General features: G+C 45.1%; 1 protein-coding gene across 1 annotated transcript in view; it reads left to right on the forward strand.

The window, feature by feature from the left end:
* LOC148814672 (inactive phospholipase C-like protein 2) overlaps positions 1-14,687 on the forward strand; it is an 86,654-nt gene that overhangs the window by 53,355 nt on the left and 18,612 nt on the right. Inside the window, exons 2-4 of the mRNA XM_088906082.1 lie at positions 1,395-3,881; positions 10,823-11,026; positions 14,125-14,200. Coding sequence (XP_088762208.1) covers positions 1,395-3,881; positions 10,823-11,026; positions 14,125-14,200 — 2,767 coding nt within the window. The remainder of the gene's footprint in view (positions 1-1,394; positions 3,882-10,822; positions 11,027-14,124; positions 14,201-14,687) is intronic.

The following is a 14,687-nucleotide window of genomic DNA, read 5'->3' on the forward strand; positions in this document are numbered from 1 at the left end:
GTTTCCTCTCACAATCCAAAGACATGCTAGTAGGTCAACTGGCTTTAGGAAAAACCGGCCTTGGTTGAGTGTGTCTGCGTTTGTATCTATCTGTCCTATGGTGGACTGGTAGCCTGTCTAGGGTGTATCCTGCCTTGAGCCAGTTGTTTGCCGGAATAAGCTCCAGCTGCCCCACGACCCTGAATTGGAAGGATATAGATTTCCAAGAATTTATGGGCAGCAATGCTTTGGCAGAATAATGTGAAGGTTCACAATCAATACCACAGCATTGCCAACATTGTCAGGGCAATCCCCTTTGTTTTTCTAAAAGGATAACAGGATAGCAGCACTACATTGTTCCAGTCCGAGTACTGGAATTGTGGGTGCCATCCTAAATGAGGATACTGTCCATTTGATTACTTTCCTCAGATTATTTCAGCAAACCCAACTCTGTAGATGAGAATGAAAATTCAATGATGTAAGAACAAGATCATCTGGATATATATAATATGCGTAAGCTGTTATGCTGTAGTTTGAACGAAGGTGACCATTAAATGAAACGTCAACTAGTGCCGCTGCTACGGTAATTGTTCCTTAATTTTTGGGAACAATATCCATTGTTCTTTTTACAAGAAGGTTTTTCCACCTTTTTTTTTAAAACGGCACTCTGTGCAAAATGTGGCTTTTGTCTGAATAAACGGGGTTTTAAATCAGACCTGTCAGGCCAGAAAAGAAGACAAAAGCAAATGCCTCTGTTTTTGTTCTATAAATTGAACTTCAGTGGATTTCATTTGTATTACTGTTTATTCTAATCAAAGCCAAAGAATTTATTTTGCGACAACATCAAATGCACTCTTTTGATCAGTGCTGGATGGTAATAGAGACGTTGTGTTTTATCCATATAAAATTGTGGCCTGTTTTCTTTTCATCCTGCATGAGGAGCTTATTATTGGAAGTCCATATTAAAACAAGATCAGAGCAGAGAAACAGATCACCTGGTCTGTGCATATGCTGATGTCTTTTATAACATCACTGAAGTTGCAAATGGTTTGTGGTCTTGTGCGTGTGCACAACCTTAAACATGAAAAGTAACCAAGCCCCCCCTCCATAAACACAATCTTTCTACTAACTAATCCAATACTTCCATTGGAAGACTAAGCTTCCTAGATACTGCTGTGCTGTGCCTGCTTATGCTCCTGTAGATGCAACACTGGTGTTATCTCTGTCTCAGGACTGTTCCTGTGACAAGGCTCATGTACGTACTTTAAATCCTATAGATGTATCATCTATAGTATATCTATTAATCTGTCCTCCTGTCAACATTTATATCTAACAGCCATTAAATATTCTGTCAGTCTTCCTGTAGCTCATCTGCACTTTCTAACAGGACCTTTATTCTACCTCTTTCCCTGCAGGATGGATCAAAGCAGAAGCAGGTGCGAAAAAAGACAGTCTCCTTCAGCACCATGCCCAATGACCGCAAGATCAACAGCACAGCTGCCTGCATGTCCTTCATGATGGAGGGCTGTGAGATGAAGAAGGTGCGCTCCAACTCCCGCATGTACAATCGCTACTTCATCCTGGACTCTGACATGCGCTTCCTGCGCTGGGAGCCCTCCAAGAAGGACTCGGAGAAAGCCAAGCTGGAGATCAAGACCATCAAGGAGGTGCGTCTGGGGAAGAAGACTCCAGTGCTCCGCAGCAATGGACTGTCGGATCAATTCCCAGAGGAGTGTGCATTCTCCATCATATATGGCGAAAACTATGAATCTCTAGATTTGGTTGCAAGCACAGCAGACATCGTCAACACATGGGTGATGGGGTTGAGATATCTGGTCTCTTATGGGAGGCACACCGTTGATGTGATCGAAGCTAACCAGCCCAGCCTGAGGACATCATGGATTGGCTCTGTGTTTGAAGTGGTGGATATGGGGAAGAAAGGACACATTGATCTTTTCAGGGCCACCCAGATCATCAAGAGCTTGAATCCAGGCATGAAAGAGTCTAGGATCGAGCTGAAGTTCAAGGAGTTGCAGAAGGCTAGGGATCAATATGGAGAGGATATCACCCTTGACATCTTCACCGAGGCCTACTGTGAGCTGTGCACGCGACCAGAGATCTTCTTTCTCCTTGTGCAGTTCTCTAGCAACAAGGAGTACCTGGACTGCAAAGACCTGATGCTGTTTGTGGAGGTGGAGCAAGGCGTGGAAGGGGTAACGGAAGAGATGTGCATGGAGATCATCCGCAAGTACGAGCCATCCGTCGATGGGAAGGAACGAGGCTACCTCTCCATAGATGGCTTCACGCGCTACCTCCTTTCTCCCGAGTGCCACATCTTTGACCCACAGCACAAAAAAGTCTGCCAGGACATGACTCAGCCACTGTCGCATTACTACATCAACTCCTCTCACAATGCCTCCCTCTTAGAAGACCATTTCTGGGGCTCCTCGGACATCAGTGGCTATATCAGAGCTCTGAAGATGGGGTGCCGGAGCCTGGAGGTTGTGGTCTGGGATGGTCCAGACAATGAGCCTTTGATCTATGTGGGGAACTCAGTCTCCCATCAAGTTGCCTTCTCCAAAATCATTGATGTGATCAACCAGTACGCCTTCGAAACCTCGGAGTACCCCTTAGTCCTCTGCCTGGTGACCCACTGCTCCGTCCAGCAGCAAACGGTCATGGCACAGCACATGAAGAAAATCCTGGGGGACAAACTGTACATGGAGCCGCCAGAAGCAGAGGAGCACTACCTCCCCTCTCCTGAGAAACTGAAAGGAAAGATCCTCCTCAAGGGGAAGAAGTTGCCTCCGAATTATCCCGATTCAGAAGCGGACGTGACGGATGAGGACGAGGGCATGGAGATGTCCAGGAGACATGGAGAAGAGGAGAAGGACCAGCTCAATGGGATCACCTGCAAGAGACTGAGGCTGAGTAAGGAGCTCTCAGATCTGGTGTCCTTGTGCAAGTCGGTTCAGTTCAGAGATTTTGAAACATCCAAAAGGTGCCAGAAATACTGGGAGATGTGCTCATTCAATGAAGTGGATGCCAATAGGTTTGCCAATGAATACCCTGAAGACTTTGTGCGATACAACAAGAGGTTTCTCTCCAGGGTTTACCCCAGTCCCATGCGGATTGATGCCAGTAATATGAACCCTCAGGATTTTTGGAAGTGCGGGTGCCAGATAGTCGCTATGAACTACCAGACTCCCGGTTTGATGATGGACTTGAACCTTGGGTGGTTCCGGCAGAATGGCAACTGTGGTTATGTGCTTCGCCCATCCATCATGAGAGAAGAAGTGTCCTACTTCAGTGCCAACGCGAAGGACTCCTTGCCGGGGGTCTCAGCCCAGTTGCTGCACATTAAAATCATCAGCGGGCAAAACCTGCCCAAACCCAAAGGCTCTGCTGCCAAGGGAGATGTGGTGGAGCCGTACATCTACGTGGAGATCCATGGCATCCCCGCCGACTGTGCCGAGCAAAGGACTAAGACCGTCACCCAGAATGGGGACAACCCCATCTTCGACGAGAGCTTTGAGTTTCAGATAAACCTCCCCGAACTGGCAGCGCTGCGGTTCGTGGTGCTGGACGATGACTACATCGGGGATGAGTTCATCGCCCAGTACACCATCCCCTTCGAATGCCTTCAGCCAGGGTACAGGCACGTCCCCCTGCAGTCGCTGACCGGGGAGTTCCTCGTGAACACCACTCTCTTCGTCCACATCGCCATCACCAACCGCAGGGGAGGAGGGAAGGCGCACAAACGGGGTCTGTCGGTGCGAAAGGGAAGGAGGGCCCGGGAGTACACATCTACCAAAACCACAGGGATCAAGGCTGTCGATGAGCTCTTCAGAGCCGCCACTCAGCCTCTGAGAGAGGCCACGGACCTCCGCGAAAATGTGCAGGTACGACACAGTCTGGGCTGCTCTTTCGGATTATGTTTTCTTCTTAGGTATGATCATGGTTATCGCAACCAAGCAAATAGACCACAAACCCTGATCGATTACCAATATAAATGATATATATCTACCAGCTCTTCCAAATGCCAGCTCCTCACCGCTCAATTTTTTGATTCTGTGAATTTGATTCTCAAATTAATCCTGACCTCTCAAGGGCGTAGCTGCAATGTAATGAAAAGAAACAAGTTAATCCGAGGTACCTTCAAGCCGGTCTTGTAGAAATTTTAGTAAGATCCTGAAGAGCAAAGTTTTGCGAGAGATCACACTCGTGTATCCTCGAGGTATTATAAATGCAACAACTAAGTATGGGAATCGAAAACGTTTCTTGAATTTCCAATGCCTCTCGATATATTGGTTTGGTTGAAAGCTGCAGAAATATTAAATAAACCAACTAAGATATATTTATAATGTTTCTTGCACTGTATTAAAAGCTGTGTTTCATGTTTGTACCTTGGTTCGTGATCACAAGCTTAAACGTTCATCAAAAGGGATCATTTGTTGGATTGGATTTTTTTCTTAAAGACAGATGGGATTTTGGGGGAAGGGTCTTCTTGGTTTTTATCCAGACTTGGGATCTCCATTTAATTTTATTACCCCACTTTGGAATTGGCCACATAATCAGCTCAACCCTTGTACCAGCAGGGTAGGACTGAGAACCCTACTGGCTTTCCTCTGAAGTGTGAAAAGACCTTGCTTCACACTGAAAGGCCTCTAGTGTCAGTTGCTGAGTGAGCATTCACTGGGAGAATAGCAGATCATTTACTGCTGGCACTGCAAGCACCCAGTGACCCAGGGCAGTCACAGGAGTCACTGTTAGTTGGAAAGTCAAGGATAACATGGAAAAGTAAAGCCTACCCATCTCCAGCAGAGAATGGCCAAAACCACACTTGCCACAGTAAGACCTAACCCAGAGTTCGAAATCTGGGCTGTAGTTCTTAACCTGCCCTACAGACATTGGTCGAGACAGTAAAGCCTCCAGCTGTAGGACTAGAGCATTTGCACTGCAGGAAAATCACGTTTTTAAAGGCAGAATGAGATATTTGTGAGCAGTCACAGAGAAATGAATGTTATGCCTCTTTTGAAAACACACCAATTAGAATGAAAGCAAGAGTTGTACCATTGAGCATAATTAGAGGTTAGGGGTGGATTTTAAGTGCATACTTGAATAGGCTGGAACAGAGGAGAAAGAGGATGTTTCTGCATGATTCTGAACTTTGTAATTTTCTGTTTGCAGATTCTGAGGCAGCAGCTGAAAAGGATTATGCTTCCTTGCTAATTGCTCTGTATTTACATGTTATAAAAGCCCATGCAATAAAGATGTACGATTGCTGGGAGGACAATTACAGGCCATTTGAAAAGGGTAATCATTACTGTTGCCCCCTCCATAGGTTCAGGGCTTGCATTGGGAGGCTGTTTCTGAACTCCTGCTGTCTTCTCTGAGGATGTTGGAAATTATGAAACAGTCAAGTAACATGTTGTCAAGTAGCGTAGGAAGGAGCTGTTTTATTTTAGGTTTTAATTTAAGGCTCTCCTAGGGATACACAGGAGAAGATCTGGCATAAGTGAAAATGTTTGTGTATTTTTCACCGAGCACAGCTCCTGATCGTAGCTTGAATGCATTGTGGGGTAAGACTGCTTTTTAAAAAAAAATACATTTACTTACTGTATGCTGCAAAAGGCCCTGTATCATTTTCTCTCAGCATGGAGGCAGACATGCTCACTTACTGTACTGTATCTGAAGGCCAAAGCAAGCTAAACAAAATCTGAAATAACAGCGTGGGTATTAACCAGTGACTTTTGTCATTAACAAGGACCGAGGCAGGGTCTGTCGGGTGACTTATATTTTTCCTTTGCAGTGCTTAGAATAAATTGGGGGTTCTCTGTCACAGATCTGACTCCAGTAAGAGAACCGGTTGAAGTGTTGGGCATTAAGTGGAGTGTCCTTGAAGATCAGTGAAGGCTAGCTGACTTTGTCCTCTGCAGTTTGCCCAGTAAACACCCTTATCTGCCAGCCAGCACTGTGTAAAATAACCAGCCCCATTTTCTGTTGTGTGACTTTGCCTCTTGGATTAGCATGTCCTCCTTGTCACCTCAGACACCCACAAAGCAAAGACTTGAACAGTTTGGCGAATCCACCTGGAGAGATAGACACTCAGGTGGAAATGAGAAGTCAGAAGTAGGGGCGCACTCTCCCCTCAGCAGAGAAACTCCAAACTCTGGACAAGTCCTCAATGGCCACAGACATAAAAAAGACTCAGGGGAAGCGAGGAAAATCCGTTTGCAGTTTACACACGTTTCACATTAAAGGCTGCTTCTGGTTTCCTTTCAGCATTTCTATAAAAAGAGACCCCATATTGAGCTGCTCAAGTCTTGGCAGTGACCTCTTCGTCAGCATGCTAGCAGAGCCAGGCAGCAGGTTGTGAGAACACTTTCAGAGCTTTTAAAGGGCGGGAGACAATGAGGTGCTTTGGCGAAGCATGCGGCGCAGATGACTGACACAGAGAGCGCGCTTCTGCCAAAAGCAGAATCTGCGGCTTCTAACCATGGAACTTTTTTTTCCAATTGCACAATTTACCCGCAGAGCGTGAGGGGGCTAAATACATTGCTTTGTGCATTCGATTTCTAATGTTCTTCAGGATGCATTATTAATATTTTGGAATATTTTTTCCCCAAGGCAGAATAATATTATAGGACAAGTGTTATTAAAAATGTATGTTCCTTCATATCTTGTGCTTGCACAACTTGCGATAAATGTGGCTCAAATCCACATCATCCATCTTTTTTTTTACGCGTCTGAGGGGTCATTGAATTAGAATTTCAGCAGTTGGCTTTGCCTTCTAGACCATTTGTCTTGCAAAAATATGATTTGTATTGTTTTTCAATTCCTCTTTTCTCCGCCTCTAGTGCTATAAAACAGCTGTCATCAGGCATTTTTTTCTAGGTTTAATTTGTGGTTGGGTTGCAGCACTGAAAAGCAAAAAATAGAGCTAGAACTGGAAATTGATTACACACTGTTGGCTCCAACAGCTGGGTGTTTTAATATCTGGACAAGTAGGTGTCTGAAATGTTGCCAGTACATGTTCTCAGTCCAGTACTTTGGATGTTGGCCTTGAATGCTGTTGCACAGATTTGGGATAAGTAAAGTGAAAACTGCAGTGAAACTTTCGTTGTGTGATGTGATCTCTCTTCACGTGCCGTGCTGCATTCCTTAAAGTTGATGTCTCTCAGGAGCCTTGTAATTAACTGTCAGTTCCCCTTTTCATTAAACTGCACTCATTTGACAGTTCTTTGCCTTTTATGTATATTGAACACCTTCTCATTATGGCTGGTGTATGCAAGGATTGCTTGTGATTTCACTCACCAGCGCTCAAGTTTGGAACTGTGTATTTTGAGAATCAAGTCAGCTTGATCAGAACAGCCCCCATTTCTAAATCCTGTTGAAGATAAGATCACTTAATCAGCCATATATAATCTCTTGTATTAGGAATTGGTCTTTTCGCATACCCCAGCTTGCTCTCCATCAGACACACAGAGAAGCTTGGGGTCAGAGCGCAGGGTCAGCCATTTATGTGGCGCCCCTGGAGCAGCTGGGGTTAAGGGCCTTGCTCAGGGGCCCAACGGAGTAGGATTCCTCTGCTGGCAGCAGGATACAAACCAGCAACCATCCAGCCACAGGCGCAGATCCTGAGCCACAGAGCTGTTTTGTTGCATTGTTTAGAAAGGCCCAGTTTTTCCAGGTTTTATAGAGCCTTAAACAAATTTGGAGGAACAACTTCAAAGACTGATCTTTTCATACTTCTGATAAAGTGTCATTATGACATCACTTCACAACAATTTCACTAACCACTTATCCTATTCAGTGTCACAGTGGCCCATGGCCTTTCCCAGGAATGCACTTTGTGCAGGCAGGATACTACAGTGGCATACACCAGTCCTTCACATGACAAACACAGACACACACATGCACAGCAGGGCCATTTTTCCCCAAAAGCCAATTACCCTACTAGTATGTCCTTGGACTGTGGGGAAAAAACTAAAGCACCCAGTGGAAACCCACACAAACACAGGGAGAACATACTGTACAAACTCCACACAGACAGAACCCCAGCAATCAAACCCTGGGCCCCAGCACTGGGAGGCTGTAGTGCTAACCACTGTGCCACCATGCCACCCATGTCGTTATACCAAATGCAAAAAGAAACTTTTCCTCAAGCGTCTTCAAGTCTCTTTATCTCACCTCAAAATCGGCACACTTAGCTATTTTCTATAGCAGCAAGGTCTCTGAAAGGAAATACTGTACATTTGTTTCCGGTGCACCTCAAAGCAAGCCTTTTGATGTTGGGGATTGTAAGTTTGCTAAAAGTGTTGCCTTACATAAAATGTGTAGCACAGAGAACACTGATTGCATTTTGTATCCTAAGTGTATTTTTTTCTAAAGTACACCTTCCCTGTAATTTAATGTACCCAATTGACCTTTGTAATCATTTAACATTTTACTCAAGCAACCACACACTGTGTGCTATTGTAGTAAGGGCACCAGTATTGTACTGAGTTAATGGTTATAAATTAAGTTTTTCTTTTTATATGGTTTAATTACCAGGCTAATGGATCTCACGCTGGCTGTGAAACTCACATATGACCTAGCTAAAATGCATGTACAATGAAAATTAGACTCACGGAATCTATTGATTTTTTTTCAGCTGAATGTTGCCTTTTTCCAGGGGGGTTTCTTATTCTTCAAATGGAATGTCAAATGGAAACGTGTGAAATATATCAGGATTTGAAAGACATTTCTTTACATTGAGAGTGGCAAGTGTATGGAACAAAGAGCCAAAAGTCCTCGCCTTATCTTATTTTATTTTCTCCAGGGTCAAGAATCGAGGTCCTGGTAGCCCAAACGACAAGGTCTCTGCCTTTGTCACCCGTTTTTAATGTCAAACAATGGTGGTAAAAAAAAAAGCTGTTAGTGTTCCTGGCTTCATTTAATTACAAATAAAGTCCCGTTTCCAATTGAATTAAAACAGAAATCATCGTTAATGTTGCCACAGTTGACGCCTTAGGGAGACCGAGCCTCTTCAGCTAGGTACATGTCACATAAATAAACCTTTTCTTGGGTGGGTGGTATTATTGCAGAGCTCTGCTGTCTTGGAGTGTGTTGTGATTCCACCCAGCTCGCTCCAGTTTCAAAAAGCACCTGTCAGGGGCAGCAAACTGCACGAGGGGGAGAGACTGCTGACCTTGAGGTTCCTCCCAGGTCCCAGGCAGAGTAACAATAGCTGCAGCTGCAGCTCCACAATCTGTTCAGGTGACAACGTGAAACAAAAGGCTTAAGAATGGCGTCCGGAGGAGGGGGCTGCCAGCATGGCAAAATATCCTTCTGCTGTCTCAGAAACGTGGAAACAAATCTCCTATTGCAGAGCGAGTTTGAGCTGTTTCGGATTTCCTCTAGGGATGTGGGCTGATATCTGTGAGCCTTACTGGGTGTTTCATTTTTGTTAACATGCTACAAGAGTGGATCTGCATGGCTACCACATATAAAAGTCAAGCTTTCCAGAATGCAGTTCCTGGTTTCCCCAGGCAGTGGGACATCTTTATCTGAGCCCTGCTGAGGGTAGGGTGGGAAAACTGGATGCCAGGGCTCTGAGTGTTATCACGGTGCTTGTGGGTGCATTCGTACCTCTGTCAAATTCCATGCACTCGTACTTTCTTGATGGAGATTTTGTTAACACGCCACCCCCACCTGTTCATTTGGTCTCTTATTGCACGTTGTGATGTGATGGTTCTTACTCCGTGGTCTGCATTTATTAAAAACTCAGGACCCAATTCAGGATGTACCGAACTATAATTCCGTGCGGCTGAATGATTTGTGTTACCTTGCAGTTTCCTTTTCATTTTTCAAATAAACGTCATCAAAAAGGAGCTCCTGAAAAACAGAAGGCTGTGAAATTGGCTCAGTCCCTCCCGGCAGGATGAAGTCTGAATGGTACAACGTGATTCGGAGGTCTTCCAGTGTAGCTGCGTCTCCGCTCTGCATAGACCGATTCGGTTTCCTCTTAGCAGAGGTTGGAGCCCTGGGAAACTACATCCTCTTAAAGCATAATAGGGCCTTTCTCTGTGGCCAGACTCCTGATGAGAGATCACACTGTTTCCCACGCTGTGCTGGGCATTCCCAGGACCCAGTTTTTTTCATACACCTTACTGGATTGGTATAGTAGCTTGTTGAAGGCACAGCTTCACTAGCCATCCTCAGGGGCTCCTCTAATTAAAAGGACGTTCTCTTTTAACTCCATGCTTGATTGTCTCGCCCATAATACATGTGTATATCGTTATACTCTCAAGGCTCATTTACAAAACAAGTTTCATAATCAGTTCTTTGTTTGACAGGGCTGTTCTGAGCCGGTTTTATCAAATGACTGTCACTCAGTCTGGGAAGCTGTAAGCGCAAGCAACTTAATACCTGCTGAGCAAGCTTTTTTCACTTCCTGACCAGAGACTGAATCAGTTCGATTTGCTGATGAAAAGCAGTGCAAAGGTCGTTGTGTCGATCTGTATTCCTTATTTTTTATGCACTGTGCACGCAGTGATGTGAAAACAAAAGTACGCCCTCTTAAGATTTTACATATTGAGACATATCTGACCTTTGCGTAATCCTCACCAAGTTCTGACAGTCGATAAAGCTAACCTTTATTTATTAAACAAAAAAATCTACTAAAATTCAGAAGCCCTTTACAGTGCTTTAGCTGTATTTTATTTGGTTTTTACTATGTTCGGTCTTGGTACACTTTCATTAGGCATGCAAGCGAGACACTGTTTATTCATGACAGCGTAAGGCACCGTACCTCCAAACCTGTCTGCTCGTTCACACGCCTCTTCTCCTCCTTCCTCAGAACGCCATGGTGTCCTTTAAGGAGCTGTGCGGCCTGACGCCGGCTGCCAACATGAAGCAGTGCATCCTGACGGTGTCGACGTGGCTGCTGAACAGCGACCGGGCCCTGCAGGTGACGGTGAACCTCAGTGAGGCCTACCCCACCATGGAGGCCCAGGGCCCGGTGCCGGAGCTGTTGCGCAAAGTACTGATGGCCTACGACACGGTGCGTCACCGCGGCAACCTCTGGGGGCAGGCTTGGGGTCTGTAGTGGACTGGGTGTAGAAGGGGTTGTAATGGCAGTGGGCCTGCCACTAGGCAGTTTAAGTTATTTACAGCTTAGAAACTGTGAATAGTCACAGTTGGGGTTAATTGCCTAATAGCTTAGTTATTAGTTATTTGCTTATGGGATTATTAATAACCCTGTCTTATGTGGGTGTTAAGTGTTAAGTCTTGGTTTGGTATGTAAGAGAGCCCAGGCTGACGAATCCCAACACTCCTCTGGCAGCAGATTGCACACAACTGCTTGGCCATTCCAATCGGAGACGTCAGGATCCGATCAAATTATTCCCCAAACAGTAAACAGTATATTTCCACTATGGTTACAGTCGTATGATCCCACTTCTGGTGCTGGTGTGTGTGTAACCTCCCTGCCGTCATTTGTGAAAAAATGTCAAAACATTTGCTTTATATCAATTGCGGAGGACGGTAGTATTAGGTTCTGAATCGTTTCTAAATCTGAGCTCTTTGGAAATGTCATTAAACTGCAATATTTAATCAGTGCTGAGGAGACTGTATTTCGGATGGAGCAAAATATATTTCTGGCACTGCAGAGGTCAGCCATTTTAGTATATATGATGCATTTGCACAACATATAAGTTCCCCTGGCTTGCTGACTTGCATTAAAATGGTCAGAGTAGATTTGGCTTGGAGTCTGGCGGCTTTTACTGTACTGATGAGACTGCAGACACGGGTATTTTTTAAAGTATTTATTTTTAATTGCATTTAGAGCTGTGCATGTCAGAAGGCCCCTGCATTTCTGACCTATTCCTGAAAGGGAAGCCCAGAGGAGGATGATCACACTGCTCTGTCTTGGGAGAGTGTGAGCAACTGAAAGGACACTATTAGAGCAAACAAAAAACAAAAAGTGCGTGTGCACACAACACCACATGACTCTCCTCTCTCTGACCTCTATGACTCCATTGTCTCGGGATGTTGTTGCTGCATCCCTCCTGTTGGCCTAGAGAGGGTATTGGCTTCAGTGGATACTGCAGATTAAGTCATCGGTAAATTGTGCATTTGACGTAGCCTGCAGGAAGTCGCCTTTTCTGATCCGGCTCAAGTCTGCCAGATAATGTGCTCCTGAGCAGCGTTTCCGCATTTCCAGGCCATGTCCTGTGCCCAGGGTGCGAAGCTGCCATCAGCGGGATCATGACTGAACTCTGCCTCTAAGTCCTCTAAGCAGTTGGCACAGGAAGACCGAGCCATGCGTGGCTGTGCAGGAGCTTACAGCTCAGAAGAGGAGAGAGGTTTGATTTGTATTTGAACAAACAAGTAAATGGGAAAATGTTTAACTGGCTCACGTGTTCAGCAGCGGGTCTTTTCTGCCCGTGAAATATACAGTCTGTTACTGCATCACAGTGCCTAGCACTAGCTGATCTGGAGAGCGTTCACTGCTCTCTTGGAGAGGAATACTTAATGCACTTAACTAGATTTGCACTGTGAATCTTGAGCTGGATTCAGATTTCCTGACGCTTTTAATGATGTTCAGAAATGCCAGGGCACATGCGTTTAAATTAGGTGCAACATTGTATTACATAATGTTACATTATGTGAATCCTTTCCTTGTTTTATTAATAATAGTAATAGCAAAATACCTTGCTTTTATAAATTGCTTTTAATCCTGAAGGAAGATATCTCTTGATGGATGGATGGGAGTATGAATCAAATCAATTTTTTTTAGATTATTTGGGAAAGCACTCAGTGCAGATTTCTGATCAGATCTGGTGATTGTTCTTTGGGGCGACGGGCTGTGCTCACAGGGAAGTTGTCTGTCAGCTCCTTCTTCTCCTTTTCGAAGTTCTCCAAGAGAAAAAAACTTCAGTCTGACCCACGTCTTGGTATACTGCAGCTCCAGGATGGCTCGATCAAAAGACAATGAGCGAGTGAGGGTGCGGCAGGAGCAAAACCAAGATGAGAGAGGCATGATGTCAAAAGGAATACCAAGTCAGCGAGCCTTTAAATTTTATGCAGGCGGACCAAAAAAGAAATCGCCTTCTTGCTTTTTCCCTGTATATTCCTTCTTCTGCCCCAGCCATCACACCCTCCCTCTCCCCTTCCTTCTTCTCCCTTTCAAGGTGTTGGACGAGCCTTTTGAGGTTCCTCAGGCCTTGTGATTGCAGTTGCTTACGTGCCTTGGACAATAGTTCTCTGCTTCACGGGAAAACTGCCACAAAAGCTTTGAGTCGTCCAGCAGTTCAGTTGAGTGAACCAACCAAGAGTGGAGCTGAGACCCACAAAAACTAGGCTCCCACGTGACGAGGAGGAGAGGGCTCCGAGACCCTAGTTTGAAGATCTAAGGGCAGCCCTTCATGGCCACAGACAGAGACTGGAGGGCTTGGGCCTCTCGAATTCATTTCCTGTTGGAGTCACGTCCTCAACAGCGGTGCCCCAAGTTTATTTTTGTCGGCCTTTCTGCCAGTGGTGATTTCATCCTGCTGGCACTCAATATCAGCGAGCTCAGCAGGATAAATATAGTTCAGGTTCCCCCTCTCTTGTGATGGCTACAGTCCCATCCTGGACTGACGGGCCAGAAACCACTTCACAATTAGACTTAAGACATTATGAAAAGCCTCAAAACTTCCTGGGGGGTGGAGAGGGGGAAGTGTTTTTGCCTGTGACCCCTTTTTCTCTTGTTTTATTTTCTCCCCCCAGATGTTAATATTGTTCAATAAATATGATAGAATTGAAAAATCCTTCACAATCCAGTCAGCTGGGGATAGAATAATTAAACGATCTTAATTAAAGAAAACACTAAGAGCATACTGGTCACAGCAGATGATGGGGGAAGAGCGCTAGGCTTTGTGTTTTCAATCTGGGAATAGTTTCCGTCTAATAAAACAAACGTTTCTGCCATTCCTCAATAGCTCTTGAGCTGAATGGGACATTCTCATAGAAAGCCCATTCAGTCTTCTTCCTCCCCAGGAAGAGCCTGTATTGTTCAGGCAGTCCTTGGTAGGGATGAGTGCTCTGGCGCGGGAAGTGAGCGAGATGGGGTAATTGCTCTAGCTTCCTGATCGAGGGCTATTCTCTCTTTTTGTGCAGATGATCCAGACAAGCCGCACATTGATTGAGTCCGCAGACGCTGTGTACGCCAAGCTCATCCAAGCACAGAGAGCAGGTACGTGCACTCCTCTTTCCCACTCTCCAGCCCAGCGGTTCCCAGGAGTCCGCCTGCGTCTTCTGTTTTGCAGTCTGACCGCGGGGTTAATTACTAAAGCCGCTTGAACTCTTTAATTAAAGTACATGCTTGATCAGGCCTCCTTTTAATTCTTTCCATTAACGCTCGCTTCAATCCCAAACCAGGTTGGGGGGTAGGGGGTTAACTGTTTCATTAACCAGTTGTCAGGAATTTAAGCCACAGTTTTCTTTTAAAACGTTTGGGGAGCATTTGATCCAGTACTATTGACACCAGTTGTGTGGACTGTAAGAATGTATTAAATGATTAAATTTCATGGCAGAAAGATTCTTGAAGTAGGATTCTTCCTGGGTTGTGGGATTGCCTGTAGAATATGATTTAAAACAGTCTGTCTGATTAAGTAAAAAGCTCAATAAAATAGTTTCTTAAGCCTAGGTAATTATGATTAGCAATGGGGAAAAAAAACTCC

The sequence above is a fragment of the Atractosteus spatula genome, chromosome 26, assembly GCF_055471065.1.
Source record: "Atractosteus spatula isolate fAtrSpa1 chromosome 26, fAtrSpa1.hap1, whole genome shotgun sequence".
Classification (NCBI taxonomy): Eukaryota; Metazoa; Chordata; class Actinopteri; order Semionotiformes; family Lepisosteidae; genus Atractosteus; species Atractosteus spatula.